General features: G+C 50.1%; 1 protein-coding gene across 1 annotated transcript in view; it reads right to left on the reverse strand.

The window, feature by feature from the left end:
- Positions 1-389: 389 nt before the first annotated feature.
- LOC149427094 (WD repeat and HMG-box DNA-binding protein 1-like) overlaps positions 390-23,561 on the reverse strand; it is a gene marked incomplete at both ends in the record, with an annotated part of 31,518 nt that continues 8,346 nt past the window's right edge. Inside the window, 5 exons of the mRNA XM_089668266.1 lie at positions 390-526; positions 2,670-2,834; positions 11,163-11,206; positions 11,297-11,353; positions 22,888-23,021. Coding sequence (XP_089524392.1) covers positions 390-526; positions 2,670-2,834; positions 11,163-11,206; positions 11,297-11,353; positions 22,888-23,021 — 537 coding nt within the window. The remainder of the gene's footprint in view (positions 527-2,669; positions 2,835-11,162; positions 11,207-11,296; positions 11,354-22,887; positions 23,022-23,561) is intronic.

Consider the following 23,561-nt stretch of genomic DNA (forward strand, 5'->3'; position numbering starts at 1 on the left):
CGTGCAAAGTGTATTTTTCTTGAAAATCTGCATTTGATAAACAACTGCACAAATATCATGTGACATTAAAACTGCAAGTGCCACCATTTTATTCTCTGGGAACTCTGCTTTCACAAAATATATACTTTTGGGGGGTAATTTCTAGCATAAATAGGTAAAAATTTAAAAAAGTGCCCCCCCCCTGGTATTGCCATACTCCTTTGGCTAGCTGTATGGAGGTTAAAGTTTCGGCCATAGAAAATGCCTATAGATGGGGACTTTTCTCCACTTTTTTATCTGTATATTTGGTTTCAGGTGAGGGGCTAAAATGTGTGGAGTATCAGCATGACAGCCAGGCAACTAGCATCTTCAGGAGGAGGTAAGGCATTGGGTGGAATTGTCAATCTTACTTTTTGACTTCTTTGTTCTCTTTGACTTCTTTGTTCTCTGGAGTTGCGGCAGAAGAGACCTGGGCGGGTTTCTCATTTGCTGGAGAATTCTTCGCTGTGGATTTGGCTTGGACGCTCTGGAACAATGTAGCCTGACCCTACAGAGGAAAGCGGACGCAGAGCTATAAACCTGAGGTCACCCCAATTCCTGCAACTTCACCCCCCAAGGTCACCCTAATTCCTGCACCTTCACCCCCCCAAGATCATCCCAATTCCTGCAGCTTCACCCCCAGATCATCCCAATTCCTGCACCTTCACCCCCAAATCACCCCAATTCCTGCACCTTCACCCCCAGATCACCCCAATTCCTGCACCTTCACCCGCAGATCATCCCAATTCCTGCACCTTCACTCCCAGATCATCCCAATTCCTTCACCCCCAGATCATCCCAATTCCCGCACCTTCACCGCCAGATCCTCCCAATTCCCGCACCTTCACCCCCAGATCATCCCAATTCCCGCACCTTCACCGCCAGATCATCCCAATTCCCGCACCTTCACCCCCAGATCATCCCAATTCCTGCACCTTCACCCCGAGATCATCCCAATTCCTGCACCTTCACCCCCAGATCATCCCAATTCCTGCACCTTCACCCCCAGATCATCCCAATTCCTGCACCTTCACCCCCAGATCATCCCAATTCCTGCACCTTCATCTTGACACACAGATCACCCCAATTCCTGCACCATCACCCCCCAGACCACCCCAATTTCTGCACCTGGAAATTTCCCCAATGTGAACCTACCGAGTACCTGACAGAGGGTCTATCCCTTCCACTATCCAAATCTAAAAATTGTGGAAATTTCCACCATTGGGGACATACCAAGAACCTGTCAAAAGTTCTATCCCTTCCCCATCCAAATCTAAAAAATAGTTGAAATTTCCTCATTGGAAACATACCAAGATCCTGACAGAGAGTCTTATCCCTTTGGGGACCATACCAAGAGCCTGACAGAAGTTCTATCCCTTCCCCAATCCAAATCTAAAAATAGTGGAAATTTCCCAAATGGGGACCATACCAAGAACCTAACAGAGGGTCTATCCCCTCTCCTATCCAAATCTACAAATTGTGGAAATTTCCTCAATGGGGACATACCAAGAACCTGACAGAGGGTCTATCCCTTTGGGGACCGTACCAAGAACCTGACAGAGGGTCCATCCCTTTGGGGACCATACCAAGAACCTGACAGAGGGTCTATCCCTTCTCCTATCCAAATCTAGAAATACTGAAAATATCTCAAATGAGGACATACCAAGAACCTGACACAGGGTCCTTCCCTTTGGGGACCATACCAAGAACCTGACAGAGGGTCCATCCCTTTGGGGACCATACCAAGAACCTAACAGAGGGTCTATCCCCTCTCCTATCCAAATCTAAAAATTGTGGAAATTTCCTCAATGGGGACATACCAAGAACCTGACAGAGGGTCTATCCCTTTGGGGACCATACCAAGAACCTGACAGAGGGTCCATCCCTTTGGGAACCATACCAAGAACCTGACAGAGGGTCTATCCCTTCTCCTATCCAAATCTAGAAATACTGAAAATATCTCAAATGAGGACATACCAAGAACCTGACACAGGGTCCTTCCCTTTGGGGACCATACCAAGAACCTGACAGAGGGTCCATCCCTTTGGGGACCATACCAAGAACCTAACAGAGGGTCTATCCCCTCTCCTATCCAAATCTAAAAATTGGGGAAATTTCCTCAATGGGGACATACCAAGAACCTGACAGAGGGTCTATCCCTTTTGGGGACCATACCAAGAACCTGACAGAGGGTCTATCCCTTTGGGGACCATACCAAGAACCTGACAGAGGGTCTATCCCTTTGGGGACCATACCAAGAACCTGACAGAGGGTCTATCCCTTTGGGGACCATACCAAGAACCTGACAGAGGGTCTATCCCTTTGGGGACCATACCAAGAACCTGACAGAGGGTCTATCCCTTTGGGGACCATACCAAGAACCTGACAGAGGGTCTATCCCTTTGGGGACCATACCAAGAACCTGACAGAGGGTCTATCCCTTTGGGGACCATACCAAGAACCTCGGGGGTGATGGGAGTTGATGGTTGTGATGGCAGCTGGTTGTGTGCCGGTGAACAGTACATTGATGACACATTATGGGGGGGGGGGGGGTTGGGGACGCATCACCCATGGGAGCAGCTGAGAGCCTTTTCATTTCCTGGACCGGGATGACGGAGATCAGATTACCGGGACACTACGGTGTAAATTACCTTCTTGGATTTAGTCTTCGGGACCAGAGGCTTTATCACCGCCGAGTCCTGCTTGCCTGAGGCCGGGTTGGCAGAAGCCGGAGGCTTTCTACTGAGTTTACTCATATTATCCAGAATACGAGACGAGTTTCCAGCCATCGCCGGGCTCTTCTGACTGGCCGATACCTATCGATGGAAATATGAAAACTGTCACTATGGCATCTCGTCACGGCATGCAGCGATAGCTCCACATACAGAACACACAGAGACGACCTGCTTTTATTTATTTTTATTACAAATACATAAAATCCAGTGTGAACACACAATTGTGCTCTAAAGTTTTCCTCCCGTGGCAAAAATGGTGAAATTTTAGCAATGATACTGAAAAGGATGTTGATAGGAGGAGAGAGCAGAGAGAGCAGACACCTGCCCTCATCAGTCTGCTGCTATTCTATGCTTGGGATGGAGATAGGACACAGCTGTATTCCTAAACTGTACAGTTCTGGACAAAACTAGCGCACCCCCCCCCCCCCACATTTCTGTCAGATAACGCCCCACTTCACCCAGAAAATTGCTGCCATGACAAATGTTTTGGCGTTCTCGTATTTCTTTGGTTTGTATCGGTGACACATAAAAGTGGAGAAACAAAAAGCCAAATCTGACCCATTCCACGCAGAACCCCCAAAATGGACAAAATTGGCACCTTCTGAAAATGGTAAGAAATAATTGCATTCCCAGTCTGTGATGTTCCTGTAATTTGTCATTATTCTCCCCGTATCCATGACCGGGCGCTGACAACCGAAATCACACCGACAACCGGGGACAATGGTGCCTAATGGCCTCCACCTTCCTGTTGGGTGTCTCTGTGTGCCACATGGAGCATGGAGGAGAGGAAGCGCAGCAAAGAATTGTCTGAGGATTGGAGAACAAAAATGGTGGAGAAACATGGACAACCTCAAGGTGACAAGTCCATCTCCAGAGATCTTCATGTTCCTGTGTCCCACGGTGCGCAACATTGTCAGGAAGTTTACAGCCCATGGCACTGTAGCTAATCTCCCTGGACGTGGACAAAAGAGACAAATCGATGAAAGATTGCAATGAAGGATTGTTGGAATGGTGGCTAAAGAACCTCCATCAACTTCCAGACAAATCCAAGCCGACCTTCAGGCACCAGATACAACGGTGTCCGATCCCACTATACGTCACCATCTGAATGAAAAGGGACCCTATGGGAGGAGACCCAGGAGGACCCCACTGCTGACATAGAAATATGGGGGGAGATCCAGGAGGACCCCACTGCTGACACAGAAATATGGAAGGAGACCCAGAAGGACCCCACTGCTGACACAGAAATATGGAGGGAGACCCAGGAGGACCCCACTGCTGACAGAAATATGGTGGGAGACCCAGGAGGACCCCACTGCCGACACAGAAATATGGGGGGAGACCCAGGAGGACCCCACTGCTGACACAGAAATATGGGAGGAGACCCAGGAGGACCCCACTGCTGACACAGAAATATGGTGGGAGACCCAGGAGGACCCCACTGCTGACAGAAAATATGGTGGGAGACCCAGGAGGACCCCACCGCCGACGCAGAAATATGGTGGGAGACCCAGGAGGACCCCACTGCTGACACAGAAATATGGGGGGAGACCCAGGAGGACCCCACTGCTGACACAGAAATATGGTAGGAGACCCAGGAGGACTCCACCGCTGACACAGAAATATGGGGGGAGACCCAGGAGGACCCCACCGCTGACACAGAAATATGGGAGGAGACCCAGGAGGACCCCACTGCTGACACAGAAATATAGGAGGAGACCCAGGAGGACCCCACCGCTGACACAGAAATATGGTAGGAGACCCAGGAGGACCCCACTGGTGACAGAAATAGGGTGAGAGACCCAGGAGGACCCCACTGCTGACACAGAAATATGGGAGGAGACCCAGGAGGACCCCACTGCTGACACGGAAATATGGGAGGAGACCCAGGAGGACCCCACCACTGACACAGAAATATGGGAGGAGACCCAGGAGGACCCCACCACTGACACAGAAATATGGGAGTAGACCCAGGAGGACCCCACTGCTGACACAGAAACATATTGGAAGCCACATTGGAGTTTGCCAAAACTAACCTGAGGAAGCCAAAATCCTTCTGGGAGAATGTGCTGTGGACAGATGAAACAAAATGGCAGCTGTTTGGTAAAACCCATCATTCTACTGTTTTCAGAAAAAGCCATGAGGCCTAAAGAGGAGAATCCAGACCCTCAAGTCACACATGGTGGGGGGGGTCACAGTCCCTCCAGTCACACATGGTGGGGGGGTCACTGATGTTTTGGGGTTGTTTTGCTGCTTCAGGCACTGGATGTCTTGGCCGTGAGCACGGCATTATGAAATCTGAAGACCAAAGAATTCTGGGGTGCAATGTAGAGCCCGGTGTCAGAAATTTGGGTCTCCGTCAGAGGTGATGGGTCTTCCAGCAGGACAATGACCCCAAAGCACACGTCACAAAGCCCCCAGAGATGGTTTCAGACAAAGTGTTGGAGAGGACTGAACTGACCAGCAATGAATCCAGATCTCCATCCCATAGAGCTCCTGTGGAGAGATCTCAGACCAGCAGTTGGGAGGAGGAACCCTTCCAATCTGAGAGACCCGGAGCAGTCGGGGAAAGGAACCCTTCCAATCTGAGAGACCCGGAGCAGTCGGGGAAAGGAACCCTTCCAATCTGAGAGACCCGGAGCAGTTGGGAAAAGGAACCCTTCCAATCTGAGAGACCTGGAGCAGTTGGGGAAAGGAACCCTTCCAATCGGGGAGACCCAGAGCAGTTGGGGAAAGGAACCCTTCCAATCGGGGAGACCCAGAGCAGTTGGGGAAAGGAACCCTTCCAATCGGGGAGACCCAGAGCAGTTGGGGAAAGGAACCCTTCCAATCGGGGAGACCCAGAGCAGTTGAGGAAAGAAACCCTTATAATCGGGGAGACCCAGAGCAATTGGGGAAAGGAACCCTTCCAATCTGAGAGACCCGGAGCAGTTGGGGAAAGGAACCCTTCCAATCTGAGAGACCCGGAGCAGTTGGGGAAAGGAACCCTTCCAATCTGAGAGACCCGGAGCAGTTGGGGGAAAGGAACCCTTCCAATCTGAGAGACCCGGAGCAGTTGGGGGAAAGGAACCCTTCCAATCTGAGAGACCCGGAGCAGTTGGAGGAAGAACGATCCAAATTTCCAGGAGAGAGGTGGAAGAAACTCAATGATGGTTCCAGGAAGACATTGATTTCTAGTATATGGTTCCAAAGAGTGTGCCACCAAATATTACATGGAGGGTGCCAATAATTTTGTCCATTTTTGGGGTTTTGGGTGGAATAGGTCAGATTTGGCTTTTTGTTTCTCCACTTTTTTGTGTCACCAATACCAACCAAAGAAATAAACACGAGAACGCCGAAACATTTGTCATTGCAGCAATTTTCTGGGGGAAGTGGTGCATTATCTGACAGAAATGTGGGGGTGCCGATAATATTGGCCATGACTGTAAGAGGTGTCATTTGCTGGCTGTACTATGTCCCGGGGCTGTGTAAAACCCAGGACTGGATGGACAGAAACAAATCTTTGGGCTGGTAAAGCCTCTTCCCCATATAGATGTCATTTGAGCTGCATCTGCCTGGAGTTCAGCTTTAAATGAACACGCAGCGGATATTATGAGGCGGGGGTCTGTTGACAAGATCACGCGATGACGTCTCTGAAGTCGGAATGAGATGGCTTCAGGTTGATAGGATGAGTCACTCTCCGGCTGACATCCCCCAGACTAATAAAATCAGAGAGATTATTTCCAGCAGGAGAGAAATCAACGCAACGCACAGAGAGCCCCTGCCATGCCGCTCACAAGAGGCTCGGCTCAGAGCAGTGCTTCAGGATCTCCTCACCAGAGCACAGGGAGATCCATCCACATACCGGTCAGCGAACTCGCCTGTCGGGGTGGGGAGGAGCGTCACAAAACATGCTCAGGTGCTCCACCATTTCAAGCTTTCTATTCATTCAACCTTTGGAGGAATCCAGGTTGGGAAAAAAAAGATCCGGGGGTCCTAGTAGATGGCCGGCTCAGCAATGCCGAGAGGCAGCAATCAAGGCCAGCAGAATATTAGAACCCATAAAAAAGGGGATTTACTCCCGCCGCTTTATAAACTCTGCTCCGGCCGCATCTAGAGTACTCTGTCCAGTTCTGGTCACCAGTCCTCAGGAGGGATGTGCTGGAACTGGAGAGAATCCAGAGAAGGGCAACAAAGCTATGAAGGGGACTGGAGGAGCTCAGTGACGAGGAACGACTACAAACATCAAACTTGTTCTCCCCGGAGAAGAGACGCTTGAGATGGTGATCCTATCATAGGGAGGGAACTATTCAGTATCAGGGAGCTGAGGACGACTCAGGACCACTCGGTGAAGTTGGAGGAGAAGCGGTTTAACCATAAAACTGGTAGAGGGTTCTTTACTGTTACAGCAGTAAGGATGTATAGACCCAGGAGGACCCCACTGCTGACACAGAAATATGGGGGGAGACCCAGGAGGACCCCACTGCTGACACAGAAATGTGGTAGGAGACCCAGGAGGACCCCGCCGCTAACACAGAAATATGGTAGGAGACCCAGAAGGACCCCACTGCCGACACAGAAATATGGTAGGAGACCCAGGAGGACCCCACTGCTGACACAGACATATGGTGGGAGATCCAGGAGGACCCCACTGCTGACACAGAAATATGGGAGGAGACCGAGGAGGACCCCACCGCTGACACAGAAATATGGGGGGAGACCCAGGAGGACCCCACCGCTGACACAGAAATATGGGGGGAGACCCAGGAGGACCCCACCGCTGACACAGAAATATGGGAGGAGACCCAGGAGGACCCCACTGCTGACACAGAAATATGGTAGGAGATCCAGGAGGACCCCACCGCTGACACAGAGATATGGTAGGAGACCCAGGAGGACCCCACTGCTGACACAGAAATATGGGAGGAGACCCAGGAGGACCCCACCGCTGACACAGAAATATGGGAGGAGACCCAGGAGGACCCCACCGCTGACAGAGAAATATGGTGGGAGACCCAGGAGGACCCCACTGCTGACACAGAAATATGGGGGGAGACCCAGGAGGACCCCACTGCTGACACAGAAATATGGTAGGAGACCCAGGAGGACCCCACCGCTGACACAGAAATGTGGTAGGAGACCCAGGAGGACCCCACTGCTGACACAGAAATATAGGAGGAGACCCAGGAGGACCCCACTGCTGACACATAAATATGAGAGGAGACCCAGGAGGACCCCACCGCTGACACAGAAATATGGGGGGAGACCCAGGAGGACCCCACCGCTGACACAGAAATATGGGGGGAGACCCAGGAGGACCCCACCGCTGACACAGAAATATGGGGGGAGACCCAGGAGGACCCCACCGCTGACACAGAAATATGGTAGGAGACCCAAGAGGACCCCACTGCTGACAGAAATATGGGAGGAGACCCAGGAGGACCCCACCGCTGACACAGAAATATGGGAGGACGCCCAGGAGGACCCCACTGCTGATACAGAGGTATGGTGGGAGACCCAGGAGGACCCCACCGCTGACACAGAAATATGGGAGGAGACCCAGGAGGACCCCACCGCTGACACAGAAATATGGGAGGAGACCCAAGAGGACCCCACTGCTGACAGAAATATGGGGGGAGACCCAGGAGGACCCCACCGCTGACACAGAAATATGGGGGGAGACCCAGGAGGACCCCACTGCTGACACAGAAATATGAGAGGAGACCCAGGAGGACCCCACCGCTGACACAGAAATATGGGGGGAGACCCAGGAGGACCCCACTGCTGACAGAAATATGGGAGGACGCCCAGGAGGACCCCACTGCTGATACAGAGGTATGGTGGGAGACCCAGGAGGACCCCACCGTTGACACAGAAATATGGGAGGAGACCCAAGAGGACCCCACTGCTGACAGAAATATGGGAGGAGACCCAAGAGGACCCCACTGCTGACAGAAATATGGGGGGAGACCCAGGAGGAACCCACCGCTGACACAGAAATATGGTAGGAGACTCAGGAGGACCCCACTGCTGACAGAGAAATATGGGGGGAGACCCAGGAGGACCCCACTTGGAGGGGCTCCTCCAAGGGAGTTCCCTTCCACAGCTGGTGGTGTCTGTGGGGAGAGTGTCAATGATGTAACCAGTTGCTGACCCGCTGCACCACATTTCCTGCGGCAGGTCGGCTCCTACAGCCACAATTGTGTCACCGTATGTCGTGGCTTTCTTCTGCATGCGGACCCAGAAGACCGTGTTGTCATTCGCTGATCAATGATTATGCCGGTGACAGGCTCAGCGAATGACAGGAGAGAGATCTGTGTTTTATTTCGGCACATTGCTCACTGAACCAGATCACAGTACACATTGTTAGGCACACATTGAACCCCTGGGGCGCCTCCGACGTTCACCCTTCCCAGCCGGTGTCATTAGTACAGCGACAGTGTATAGTATGATCACCGTATTAGTGTCTCTGGAGATGACAGTCAGTTCCCACCTAGTGTCAGTTAGTGTCAGATTGCCAACCGCACTATCACAGTCCCATTATAAGTCGCTGATCGCCATCATTACTAGTTCCAGTTTATATCCCATAGTTTGCAGACGCCATAACTTTCACGGAAACCAATCAATTTACACTGATTGGGGTTTTCTTTTTTTTTTTTTTTCCCACCAAAATCACGTAGCAGAATTCATTTTGGCCAAAATTTATGAAGAAATTAGATTTTTTTAAATTTCTTTTTATTTTAGGTTTTATAGCAGAATGTAAACAATATTGGGTCTGTTTCCAAAATTTTATATAATAGAAAAAAAAACAGGTGGGGATCAAATACTATTTGTGTGGAAAAAAAAATATATAAATTTTGCTTTGAATGACCGCGCAATTACCATTTAAAGTAGCGCAGTGCTAAATAGCAAAAAAATGCTGGTAAAAAAACTCTTAGATGGGCATCTTAGTGAATGTAATATATGGGGATATGGGAGATGGTATAAAGACCTGGGTGTGGTCTAGGTCCCCGTTTGGGTTACCTGGGTGTGGTCTAGATCTCCGTTTGGGTTACCTGGGTGTGGTCTAGGTCCCCGCTTGGGTTACCTGGGTGTGGTCGGGTCCCCGTTTGGGTTACCTGGGTGTGGTCGGGTCCCCGTTTGGGTTACCTGGGTGTGGTCGGGTCCCCGTTTGGGTTACCTGGGTGTGGTCGGGTCCCCGTTTGGGTTACCTGGGTGTGGTCGGGTCCCCGTTTGGGTTACCTGGGTGTGGTCGGGTCCCCGTTTGGGTTACCTGGGTGTGGTCGGGTCCCCGTTTGGGTTACCTGGGAGTGGTCGGGTCCCCGTTTGGGTTACCTGGGAGTGGTCGGGTCCCCGTTTGGGTTACCTGGGAGTGGTCGGGTCCCCGTTTGGGTTACCTGGGAGTGGTCGGGTCCCCGTTTGGGTTACCTGGGAGTGGTCGGGTCCCCGTTTGGGTTACCTGGGTGTGGTCGGGTCCCCGTTTGGGTTACCTGGGTGTGGTCGGGTCCCCGTTTGGGTTACCTGGGTGTGGTCGGGTCCCCGTTTGGGTTACCTGGGTGTGGTCGGGTCCCCGTTTGGGTTACCTGGGTGTGGTCGGGTCTCCGTTTGGGTTACCTGGGAGTGGTCGGGTCCCTGTCTGGGTTACCTGGGTGTGGTCAGGTCCCTGTTTGGGTTACCTGGGTGTGGTCAGGTCCCTGTTTGGGTTACCTGGGTGTGGTCAGGTCCCTGTTTGGGTTACCTGGGAGTGGTCAGGTCCCTGTTTGGGTTACCTGGGAGTGGTCAGGTCCCTGTTTGGGTTACCTGGGTGTGGTCGGATCCCTGTTTGGGTTACCTGGGTGTGGTCGGGTCCCTGTTTGGGTTGTCTGGGTGTGGTCGGGTCCCTGTTTGGGTTGTCTGGGTGTGGTCGGGTCCCTGTTTGGGTTGTCTGGGTGTGGTCGGGTCCCTGTTTGGGTTGTCTGGGTGTGGTCGGGTCCCTGTTTGGGTTGTCTGGGTGTGGTCGGGTCCCTGTTTGGGTTGTCTGGGTGTGGTCGGGTCCCTGTTTGGGTTGTCTGGGTGTGGTCGGGTCCCTGTTTGGGTTGTCTGGGTGTGGTCGGGTCCCTGTTTGGGTTACCTGGGTGTGGTCGGGTCCCTGTTTGGGTTACCTGGGTGTGGTCGGGTCCCTGTTTGGGTTACCTGGGTGTGGTCGGGTCCCTGTTTGGGTTACCTGGGTGTGGTCGGGTCCCTGTTTGGGTTACCTGGGTGTGGTCGGGTCCCTGTTTGGGTTACCTGGGTGTGGTCGGGTCCCTGTTTGGGTTACCTGGGTGTGGTCGGGTCCCTGTTTGGGTTACCTGGGTGTGGTCGGGTCCCTGTTTGGGTTACCTGGGTACAGTCTAAGACCCTTCTCAGCACACCAATAAAAAAAGCAACAGATTTTGTACACATTTATTTTACCTTGAAGGGGTTCACTCTGCCCTGATTGGTGGCCACGATGGCTCCTACAGAGAGACAAGCGTTAGGCCACACATGTGATTGGGTAACTTGTGAAGATAAACCCACAGAAAACAATAGAAACAGAAAACAATTACCGGCTCTGGCGGCTGGTGGCTCCGGCGAGATGACGTTTTTGCTAAAAGGATTGAATGCTGCGAAGGATAAAAGATCGTCAGAACACAAAACACATCGACTGAACAATTCATATACTGGGATCCGACACTACGACTGAACGGATCCAACCGCAGCCCCGGCCAATCGGGGGACAAAACCTTTTCTGAGCCCCTCTCTGACCGATGCCTGACCACCCCGGGGCACAGAAAAGGCTCTTCACATGGACTGGAGGGAAACTAAATTGCAGACGACATTTTGGATATTAATATATTCCACATTTCCATTGAAGCTGTGACCAGCTAGAATTAAAAAAAAAACACTTTCTTGCACCCATCAGAACTCCCCCAGAATCCAAGTGCCCCCCCCCCCTCTTTCAGCGGTTCTCTGCCATTGGCGAATCTGTCAGAGCTTGTCAGCCAATTACAGCCCATCCCAGCTGAAAGGATCTAGATAACTTCCATTTTGTATTATGTACGCCATTTTAAGTATTAAGTATTAAGTTAGTTTTTTGTAGAAATATTAGAAGTTTAATGAAACTGTTTTTGGTTGTTCAAGGATGTATCAACAGAAGCTAACACGACCCTGACAATGTCTTTGTCTGTCTGTTTTCCCTAAAAGTTAGCCAAAACAATTTGTACCAAGAAATGTATATGTTATGTTTCATGTAGTTAGCTCATGATGGAAAGTTACAAGTTACAGTTTTGAAACTCGCTCCCCTCCCCCCTTATTATTATCTGCAGTCTATATAATCTTATTAATGTCTAATAAACTTTGAACATCTCTGAACATAAGCTGCCGTTATTCCCGTGTTCACGGGGTGTTCCCAGAATTCTGCTGATAAACCAGGAATCTCTCCACAGACCGGGGGTCTCTGAGGGGGAAAGAAAATCATTCCTTTCAGCTGGGGGCTCGTCCGGGATGACCACCCACCTCACTTGGTAAGTAAACCTTTTGTCTTTTTATGACTAAAAGCTCTTTCTTGCCCTGTGTTGAGGGAAGGTCTTGAATCATTCTGTATTGTCTATATAGACCCGTGATAACCTGTAGCTGCTTTTGGTAAAGCAGACTTAACTCTTTGGGAGAGTTACAAAATAGTGCACTATAAAAAAAGGTGTTTTGGTAAACACAGTTCTCTGGTAGAACACACTGTTTTTGGTAAAACAGTGAAGAGATAACTTTTGGGAAGTTATCAAGAGGTTAATAAGTCTGTGGAGCAGATTCTGGTTTATCTGTCTTTTGCTTTTTCTTTCTGTTGCGTAGAAGTATAAGATAATTTGTTGTGTGGAACAAAATAAGATTTGAAGGTAAAATTGTCTTATCCACTGTTTAAATATGGGTCAAGGAGGTAGTTACCCACCAGGTCCCCCAGAAAAGGGAGAAAATTGTAAGGATTATGTTGCTAGAGTTTGTGGGACGGACTATTATTTAATAAATCCCTGGGTGGATTGTATGGCAGGCTGGACAGAAGCTATGGGGAGTACAGACCCATTCCCAAGAAAGGGGGAGAAAACTGGTTAAAATGGTCACCGTATTGGGTTGATAATAGCAAGGGAAAGTTCAATTTGATTTTCTCTTTAAAACAAAAGAGGAAGTTGAAATTGGATACATTAAAAATATGCCAGGAAAAGCATCAATCTGAAAAGACATGCAGACCCAAGATTGGACTGAAAACAGTTCAGACACCAACCCCACCCCCTCCATATAATATATATCCTTCATTAAGTGGTTTTAAAAATGATGCTGATGATGATTTTTTGATTAGTTTGGGGATGATTACTCCCCAGCCTAATGCCCCTCCAGCCCCTGCCCCTGCCCCTCCAGTCCCTGCCCCTGTCCCTGCGCCACTTCCCGTCCCGGATCTACAACCAATACAGCCAGGCCCCTCCACTAGACCCAAACAGATTATTAGTATAAAATCACCAGAGGAGGGTAGCCAAGTTCAAGGCATCCTTACGGAGAATAATGATAACGAAGGAGAGTTGGAATACGAAGAACAGGGACAGGTAAATATAATAAAATTACAGAAAAAGGATGGTCAATGGAGAAGAAGTGACACCAGTCATAGAAAGGGCAGAGATGTGGAGGAATTTAGAATGCAGCTTAGATCTATGGATAAGAAACAAGAGGGAAAAAGAGAAGATGAGGGGGCCGTAGGAGGAAAGGAGTTGGCTATATTGACACTACCTTTTCTCACAGCAGGAGAATTAATTCTAAAAAAACCCCATAGAATTAGAAGATATTAATAAGATTGTTAAACATTGTCCCAAGCCTACAGTATCTCCTGGAGGTACACTTGCTTATTTAAAAAAGGCATGTTTAGGAAGAAATTACACACAGGAAGATATGAGATTGATCATTGATGGTATTCTGGGAAATAATCCAGCTTGGGATTGGATAAATGTAAAAAGCATTAGTCACATAGAACCAAGTAATACACAGGCTACTGCCTATAAACTGAACACCACAGAAGGGAGAGAAACTATGTGGGAGGAGCTTGACACAGAATTAAAAAGGGTTTTCAGGAATAAGGCTTCCCTCCCTATTGCTACAGCATGTAAACAGAAGGCAGAAGAAACTGTTTCTCCTTACAACACACCTATCAATCCTGTTAAGAAGCCGGATGGCTCTTACAGGTTTGTACAAGATTTGAGGGCCATAAATAATTTGGAAGTTCCATTAGCCCCAATAGTGCCTGATGTGCCATCACTCCTCACCTCCATTCTGTCCGATGCAGAATATTTTACAGTGATTGATTTAACAAATGCATTTTTTTCGGTTCCTGTGGACCACCAGACGAGGGCGCTATTTGTATTTATATTCTGAAAATCGCCAGATGAGCTGGTGTAGAATGCCTAGGGCTATGTAGATTCGTTTGCAGTCTACTCACTTGCCCTCCAGACCACACTGAGGTCCTGGACCCCTCCCAATGGTTCGGTCCTCATTATATATGTGGATGACCTATTGATTTGTAGTTCAAGTCAGGAGGCCAGTCAGGAGGATAGTTGGTCTCTGTTAGAATGGTTGTCAGCGAATGGTCACAAAGCATCTAAAAAGAAATTGCAATGGTGCCAAAAACAGGTTGAATACCTTGGTTTTATTCTAAGTCATGGTGAGAGGAGTGTCAGTCACAAAAGAGCTGCGGCTCTCGTGGGTCTGCCCCGCCCACAAACAAAAAAGGACATGCTAACGTTTCTTGGTATGATTGGTTACTGCCGCCAATGGATACCTGATTGTTCATTCTATGATCACACTCTGAGGTCTGCCACACTTTCAGAATCACCTGACATTCTCACATGGTCAAATGAAATGGTTGATGCCTTTGTGTACCTGAAGAATGCTATGGTAACGGCCCCTGGTCTTGGACTACCTGATTATAAGAAAACGTTTCATCTGTATGCGGGGGAAAATTGTACAACCATGGCGGGGGTCCTGGCTCAGGAACATGGAGGCAAGCTCCGCCCTGTAGTTTTTTTTTCCAAAGTAGTGCCAACTCAGGTTCAGGGCATGCCTGCTTGTCTGAGAGTTTTTGCATTCTGCGCTATGGTGGTGGGGATGGCTATTTCTTTCACATTGGGACATGAAACTACCCTACACACCACACATCAAGTGTCCTTACTACTGAAAAACATACACACTCAACACATGTCAGCACAAAGGTTGAGCGGATATGAAGTGATTCTTCTATCTGATCCCAACTTGATTATTAAATATTCTTCAGCAAATTCAGGTCCTACTCCAATTTTGAATGCCCTATTGGGGCTAAAGGGGGAACAGGATGAAGTGGCACCAGAACACAATTGTATAACCCACATACAGCAAGACACTTCCCCTAGGTCCGACATGTCAGCTGTGGCTCTTGATGGGGCCCCAGATGTGTTTGTAGATGGCTCATGTTCTAGGCCAAATGATAGTACTTACCATGCAGGATATGGCATTGTGCAACTTCCTGACAAAATACTCGAGGCAAAGCCAATCCCATATCAGTCAGCCCAACTGATTGCCCTTACAAGAGCATGTCAATTATTTGCAGGACAGGATGTCAACATTTACGCAGACTCCAAGTACCCCCATGGTGCTGTACATGATTTTGGGGTCATTTGGGAGAGAAGAGGATTCATTGCTGCTGATGGCAAAACCATATCTCACTCTTCCTTGATATCTGATCTACTCAAAGCCATACAGTTACCGAAAACATTAGCCATTCTCCATTGCAGGGCACATACAAATCGCAGAGATCATATTGCCAAAGGAAATGCATTAGCAGATAAGGTAGCAAAGGAAGCCGCATTACAACAGGTGGCCAGTGAGCAGATGTCTATGCCCACTTCAGGCGTCACAACCACCCCACATGACCAGATGTATGCAGATTTACAAAAATTTGCTACAAAAGTCGATTTAGCAGACTGGGATGGTTCTGGAGCACAACTAGATCCAGCTTCTGGTCTAGTGTGCTTAGAGGGGAAACCATGCATTCCCATGTCAAGTGCCCCATTGTTCATTGCACAGTACCACGGTCTAGGGCAGGGGTCTGCAACCTTTAAGACATAAAGAGCCACTTGGACCCGTTTCCGAGAGGGAAAAAAAGACTGGGAGCCGCAAAACCATTGCAACATTTAAAACAAATCCGACACTGCATATATTGCAAAAAACGCTCTGGTCATGAAGGGGGTTTAAGGGCCCAGTAAGCAAAGGGTTAATCAGGGCCACAGTGTATCGTCATAATCACAATCATAGCCTTAGGTCAGTGGTGGGCAACCTTTTTTTTCGACTGAGCCAAATCTCGCCAAAACCACGATTGAAATTTATTTTGAGAGAAACATTTTTAAAACTGAAAATACATCCCCCATATAGTAATTCATCCCCCATATAGTAATTCATCCCCCATATAGTAATTCATCCCCCATATAGTAATTCATCCCCCATAGTAATTCATCCCCCTATAGTAATTCATCCCCCCTATAGTAATTCATCCCCCCTATAGTAATCATCCCCCCTATAGTAATTCATCCCCCATATAGTAATTCATCCCCCATATAGTAATTCATCCCCCATATAGTAATTCATCCCCCCTATAGTAATTCATCCCCCCTATAGTAATTCATCCCCCGTAGTAATTCATCCCCCATAGTAATTCATCCCCCCTATAGTAATTCATCCCCCCTATAGTAATTCATCCCCCCTATAGTAATTCATCCCCCATAGTAATTCATTCCCCATATTGTGTGAATTCACTTACCTTTGCTCCGCGCGTTCCTCTCGCTGGGTTCCCGAGCCGTTCTGGTCTTCAGGGCGGACTGTGAGAGGGCAGCCCTACATCCGGGCTGCCCCGCCTACATCCTGGACAGCCAATGTTTGCCAGCGGGCGCCCGGCACACAGAAGATCTGCATTAAAAGAGCCGCGGCTTGCCGACCCTATTGCCTGTCACCTGGTGGGCAGTGTGCTCCGGAAGCCGCAGGAAAGGTGAAAAAGAGCCGCATGCGGCTCCGGAGCCGCGGGTTGCCGACACCCGGTCTAGGACATAGAGGATGGAAAACAACATGTGAAACATTATTGCAGGATTTTTACATTACAGGCTTATCTAGGCTGATGAAAGAATATGTTTCCAGGTGCATTCCATGTATAAGGAACAATCCACAGAACCCAAAGAAATCACAACACCAGCATCTAGTGTACCCAACTACACCTTTCACCCATTTACAAATAGATTTTACCCACATGCCAAAAACAGGACAGAGGCAAGAGTTTTTGTTGGTAATGGTGGATATGTTCAGCAGATGGGTGGAAGCATTTGTCACTAATAAAGAAGACGCGCAGACTGTAGTCAGAATTCTCACACAGGAGATAATACCCAGATGGGGATGTCCGCTGCAGATAAATTCTGATAAACGGACCAGCCTTTGTGGCCAAGGTATGCCAAGATTTGGTAAAAGTACTTAAGATAGATTGGAAGTTCATATTCCCTATCATCCTCAAAGTTGGGGTATAGTAGAAAGGATGAACAGGACGATTAAGGATGAGTTGAGGAAGGCCACTGGAGGAACCTATACCCACTGGAAGAAGATGTCACCTGCAATTCTAGCAGAGGTAAGAATGACACCTAATAAGACTACAGGGTTATCTCCTTTTGAAATATTAATGGGAAGACCGTTCCCCACTCCTTGGGCTAGACAGCCACTTATGTTAGAAAGAGGGGACCTTGACCTGGTACAACAAGAATATGTGAGAAAATTGATTCAAACTTTAGATCAGATTGAAAGAAATGTTGCTCGCACCTCTCCTTTATCTTTTCAGGAACCAACACACCTTTTCCAAGTGGGAGATGTCGTAGTGGTCCGCCAACTCGCTAAAGACAAGAAGCAAGGCTACCCCTTTGGACCACCTACTACGGTGATAGCGGTTACCAGAACGGCTGTTCTGGTGGAGAATTCCCAGTCCTGGATCCATGCTAGTCGAGTGAAGAAGGTGAACCAAACACCTGAGAAACATGAGATGGAAAAAGGAGGTGAAGTATGAGAGAAAAAATCCTCAAAGAGTGGGTGAAGTAAGTGAAAAAGGCCCTGAAGATGAAATTTTTTACTGCCCCTCATGGTGCTTTGAAACTCTGGGTCCTATTGGGCACACTGACTGCTCTTTTTCCTGCCAGTATGGATCCTAACTAACTGTATTTATCACCCTGAGGACTTGGGCCTAATAAAAGGTATCTGTGGTCAAGGACTAGTTTTAAATGAGACCCAGATAACCAAAAGTGAAAGAAAGTCAAAAAGAAAGTTTTGAAGAGAACAATCCTTTTTCAGGAAAAATGTTGATGATGCAGTTTAAATCTGCTTATGCTCAAAAGTCAGGTTCTGATAAATGTTGGATCTGTAGTAAGTTACATCCGAGCACATAGGAAATTCCTCTTCTGGCCGCTCCAGTCAAAATATTTTTGTTAATAAAAGGGAATGTAAGTATTGGTTTGACTAATATTACTTCTAATGCCACCATATCTTTTCCAACTCTGGGAGTCACTCAACTCCCCGATTGGTGTTTTAGACTGGGGAATACTTCTCACAAGGGAAAGGGAATGTGCTCTCAGTCCATATTAAACATATCTGATCCTGGAAGGAGGGATGGAACTTCTTCTGTGAAACTCTGGCAAGTAAATGTAAAACCCTGAATGAAAGTTTAGAAGGGATACAAGATAATGTGGGAAAACTATGTTTGGAAAACTTCTTTTTTATTTCACACTTGTTGTCACCCCTGAATTTCGTTCTGCAATACAAAAATTGCCGATCTCCTTGGGAAACAATACCTATATCTGTTGTGGTAAGATCTGTTACCCTTGGATACCGAGTAATGTCCAGGGCTGGTGCTATGTAGCCCAATTAGTACCAATCATGGCAGCTATAGACCAGAAGGAACACCAGGTAAAAGCCAGTACATACCCAAAACACCAACTAACTCTGAGACAGAGAAGGGAAACCAAACAAGAAAAGGTAGATCTATTCTCTACAGGTGATAAGGATTGGTCATGGTTCCCTACCTACACGGGATGGGGATAAGGTTTGGTCATGGTTTCCTACTTACACTGGATGGGGAATAACACTCAAGAACAAAATAAATAATTACACAAACATTATTGATGATATACTGGAGAGGAACTCTAAGGACATGGGGTTGCTAAATACTGAGACCAGAGCTATTAGAGAACAGCTGGAGATGCAAGAATTAGCTATTGAAAGCATGAGTGCTGCTCTGACAGGTCTGTGTGAGATGACAGAGGATTCTGAATGTTGTACTTGGATATATAATACCACAATGACTGTTCCAGATTATTATGAAATAATAAAGCAACACAGGGAGCAGGTAGATGGTTTGATGGAAGAAGCTAGAGCTATAGGAAAAGATGATGGACTCCTTTTGATTGGTTAGGATCAGGATTTGGTTCCGTCTTTTCATGGATGAAAGGTATCGCTGTAATCATAGTCATGATATTGTTTTTTGTTTTATCTTTATATCTATGTTTTTAAATGCTCATTATATTGCATTGCTAGAGCTACCAAGCCGCAGAATACAAATGAAGGTTATCTAGCTATGTACAAAAAGATGAATGAAGTAAAGAATTGAGATCATGTTCATGATCTTAGAGGGGATTGAAAGGATCTAGATAACTTCCATTTTGTATTATGTACGCCATTTTAAGTATTAAGTATTAAGTTAGTTTTTTGTAGAAATATTAGAAGTTTAATGAAACTGTTTTTGGTTGTTCAAGGATGTATCAACAGAAGCTAACATGACCCTGACAATGTCTTTGTCTGTCTGTTTTCCCTAAAAGTTAGCCAAAACAATTTGTACCAAGAAATGTATATGTTATGTTTCATGTAGTTAGCTCATGATGGAAAGTTACAAGTTACAGTTTTGAAACTCGCTCCCCCCCCCCCCTCCCTTATTATTATCTGCAGTCTATATAATCTTATTAATGTCTAATAAACTTTGAACATCTCTGAACATAAGCTGTCGTGATTTCCGTGTTCAAGGGGTGTTCCCAGAATTCTGCTGATAAACCAGGAATCTCTCCACAGACCGGGGGTCTCTGAGGGGGAAAGAAAATCATTCCTTTCACCAGCTAATCGGGACGACACAGTACGGGGGGGAGGGGCAATCGGGACGACACAGTACGGGGGGGGGAGGGGGAATCGGGACGACACAGTACGGGGGGGGGGGAATCGGGACGACACAGTACGGGGGGGGGAGGGGGAATCGGGACGACACAGTACGGGGGGGGAGGGGGAATCGGGACGACACAGTACGGGGGGGGGGGGGGAATCGGGAGGACACAGTACGGGGGGGGGGGAATCGGGAGGACACAGTACGGGGGGGGGGGGGGAATCGGGAGGACACAGTACGGGGGGGGGGGAATCGGGAGGACACAGTACGGGGGGGGGGGGGAATCGGGAGGACACAGTACGGGAGGGGGGAGGGGGAATCGGGAGGACACAGTACGAGGGGGGGAGGGGAATCGGGAGGACACAGTACGGGGGGGGGGGGGGAGGGGGAATCAGGAGGACACAGTACGGGGAAGGGGGAGGGGGAATCGGTAGGACACAGTACGGGGAAGGGGGAGGGGGAATCGGGAGGACACAGTACGGGGGGAGGGGGAATCGGGAGGACACAGTCCGGGGGGGGAGTTGGGAGGACACAGTATGGGGGGGGGGGGGGAATCTGGAGGACACAGTATGGGGGGATATTGGGAGGGGGCATATTGGGAAGGCACAGTATGGGGGGGATATTGGGAGGGGGCATATTGGGAAGGCACAGTATGGGGGGGATTTTGGAAAGGCACAGTACAGGGGTGGGGAAATTGGGAGGGCACAGTACGTGGGGTGGGGAAATTGGGAGGGCACAGTACGTGGGGTGGGGGGGGGGGGGATAGGGATGGCACAGTACGAGGGGGGGGGGGGATTGGGAGGGCACAGTACGGGGGGGGGATTGGGAGGGCACAGTACGGGGGGGAGGGATTGGGAGGGCACAGTACGGGGGGGAGGGATTGGGAGGGCACAGTACGGGGGGGAGGGATTGGGAGGGCACAGTACGGGGGGGGGGGGGATTGGGAGGGGGAATATTGGGAAGGCATAGTACAGGGTGGGAGGAAATCGGGAGGGCACAGTACGGGGGGGAATATTAGGAGGGGGAATATTGGGAGGGCACAGTACGGGGGGCGTTATTGGGAAGGCACAGTACGGGGGGGGGTATTGGGAGGGCACAGTTCGGGAAGGGGATATTGGGAGGGCACAGTATGGGGGGGGGGATATTGGGAAGGCATAGTACAGGGGTGGGAGGAAATCGGGAGGGCACAGTACGGGGGGGGATATTAGGAGGGGGAATATGGGAGGGCACAGTACGGGGGGCGTTATTGGGAAGGCACAGTACGGGGGGGGGGGTATTGGGAGGGCACAGTTCGGGAAGGGGATATTGGGAGGGCACAGTATGGGGGGGGGGGATATTGGGAAGGCACAGTGCAGGGGTGGGGGGGAATCTGGTGGAGGGCACAGTACGGGGGGGGGGGAATATTAGGAGGGGGAATATTGGGAAGGCACAGTACAGGGGTGGGGGGGAATCTGGTAGAGGGCACAGTACGGGGGGGGGGGGGAATATTAGGAGGGGGAATATTGGGAAGGCACAGTACAGGGGTGGGGGGAATCTGGTAGAGGGCACAGTACGGGGATTTTGGGAAGGCACAGTACAGAGGTGGGGGGGGGGAACTGGTGGAGGGCACAGTATGGGGGGGGGGGGATTTTGGGAAGGCACAGTACAGGGGTGGGGGGGGGAATCTGGTGGAGGGCACAGTACAGGGGTGGGGGGGAATCTGGTGGAGGGCACAGTACGGGGGGGGGGGGGGGGGGATTTTGGGAAGGCACAGTACAGGGGTGGGGGGGGAATCTGGGTGGAGGGCACAGTACAGGGGTGGGGGGAATCTGGTGGAGGGCACAGTACAGGGGTGGGGGGAATCTGGTAGAGGGCACAGTACGGGGATTTTTGGGAAGGCACAGTACAGAGGTGGGGGGGGGAATCTGGTGGAGGGCACAGTACGGGGGGGGGGGATTTTTGGGAAGGCACAGTACAGGGGTGGGGGGAATCTGGTGGAGGGCACAGTACGGGGGGGGATATTAGGAGGGGGAATATTGGGAAGGCACAGTACAGGGGTGGGGGGGGGGAATCTGGTGGAGGGCACAGTACGGGGGGGGGGGGGGGATTTTGGGAGGGCACAGTACGGGGGGGGGGGGGGGGGATTTTGGGAGGGCACAGTACGGGGGGGGGGGGGGGGGGATTTTGGGAAGGCACAGTACAGGGGTGGGGGGGAATCTGGTGGAGGGCACAGTACAGGGGTGGGGGGAATCTGGTGGAGGGCACAGTACAGGGGTGGGGGGGAATCTGGTGGAGGGCACAGTACAGGGGTGGGGGGGAATCTGGTGGAGGGCACAGTACAGGGGTGGGGGGGGAATCTGGTGGAGGGCACAGTACAGGGGTGGGGGGAATCTGGTGGAGGGCACAGTACAGGGGTGGGGGGGAATCTGGTGGAGGGCACAGTACAGGGGTGGGGGGGAATCTGGTGGAGGGCACAGTACAGGGGTGGGGGGGAATCTGGTGGAGGGCACAGTACAGGGGTGGGGGGGGAATCTGGTGGAGGGCACAGTACAGGGGTGGGGGGGAATCTGGTGGAGGGCACAATACAGGGGTGGGGGGGGAATCTGGTGGAGGGCACAGTACGGGGGTGGGGGGGGGAATCTGGTGGAGGGCACAGTACGGGGGTGGGGGGGGAATCTGGTGGAGGGCACAGTACGGGGGTGGGGGGGGGAATCTGGTGGAGGGCACAGTACGGGGGTGGGGGGGGAATCTGGTGGAGGGCACAGTACGGGTTCCATGGTGCCATCCTGGGACAGCTTAGTAAAAAGCGTGACTGTTCCAGCAGATCCGGGACAGTGGGTAAGTATGATGTGAGATTATCATGGGGCCCCCATCCACCCGGGAACTGGCAGCAGCACCAGAACTTCCCATAGAGGGATGATTACAAAGTCACTCCCAGCCACTGACCTGCTCTGGGCAGTCTGGGGGGTTCAGGGGCCCCCTCTGGCTCCTCTTCCTCCTCTCCATCCATCTCGGCATCTTGCTCTTCTTCGGTTTGTCTGGCATGTGAGCTCCCCCACTCTGTGGCCGTCCGGCTGTATCTGGGGGGGGGGGGGACAACAGGATTACAATTCTCTCCATTTTACAGCTTCTGAAGAAAAATTTCAAAACTGAAAGCCGAGCTAAACGAAAACCTTTGTAGATTGTGAGCTCTGCGGGTCAGGGCCCTCCTCTGTATTGTAGCTGTGCAGACTGCGGGCACCACAGAAATCCTGTATAACAGTCATACTGATACATCGGTCTCATGTCTCCTCCAATCTCGGGGAGTTGGGTGCATCTCTCCCAGATCTGGGCCGTAATCCAGGGTGAGTTTTCCAGGAATAAAGACCACTCACTGCTGCTCTCTCCTTGTGCAGGGGACTGGTCTGGTCTCCGCCCCCTGTAGGTTTATGTAGTGGGTGGAGCTTGTTGGGCTCCTCCCACAGTTCTGCTCTCTCTCCTTGTGCAGGGTGACTGGCCTTGTCTCCGCCCCCCTGTAGGTTTACATAGTGAGTGGAGCTTGCTTGGCCCCTCCCACAGCTCTGCTCTCTCTCCCTTGTGCAGGGTGACTGGTCTTGTTTCCGCCCCCTCCTGTTGGTTTA

The sequence above is a fragment of the Staurois parvus genome, unplaced genomic scaffold (genome assembly GCF_062004578.1).
Source record: "Staurois parvus isolate SC_StPar_1 unplaced genomic scaffold, SC_StPar_1.0 ptg004035l, whole genome shotgun sequence".
Classification (NCBI taxonomy): domain Eukaryota; kingdom Metazoa; phylum Chordata; class Amphibia; order Anura; family Ranidae; genus Staurois; species Staurois parvus.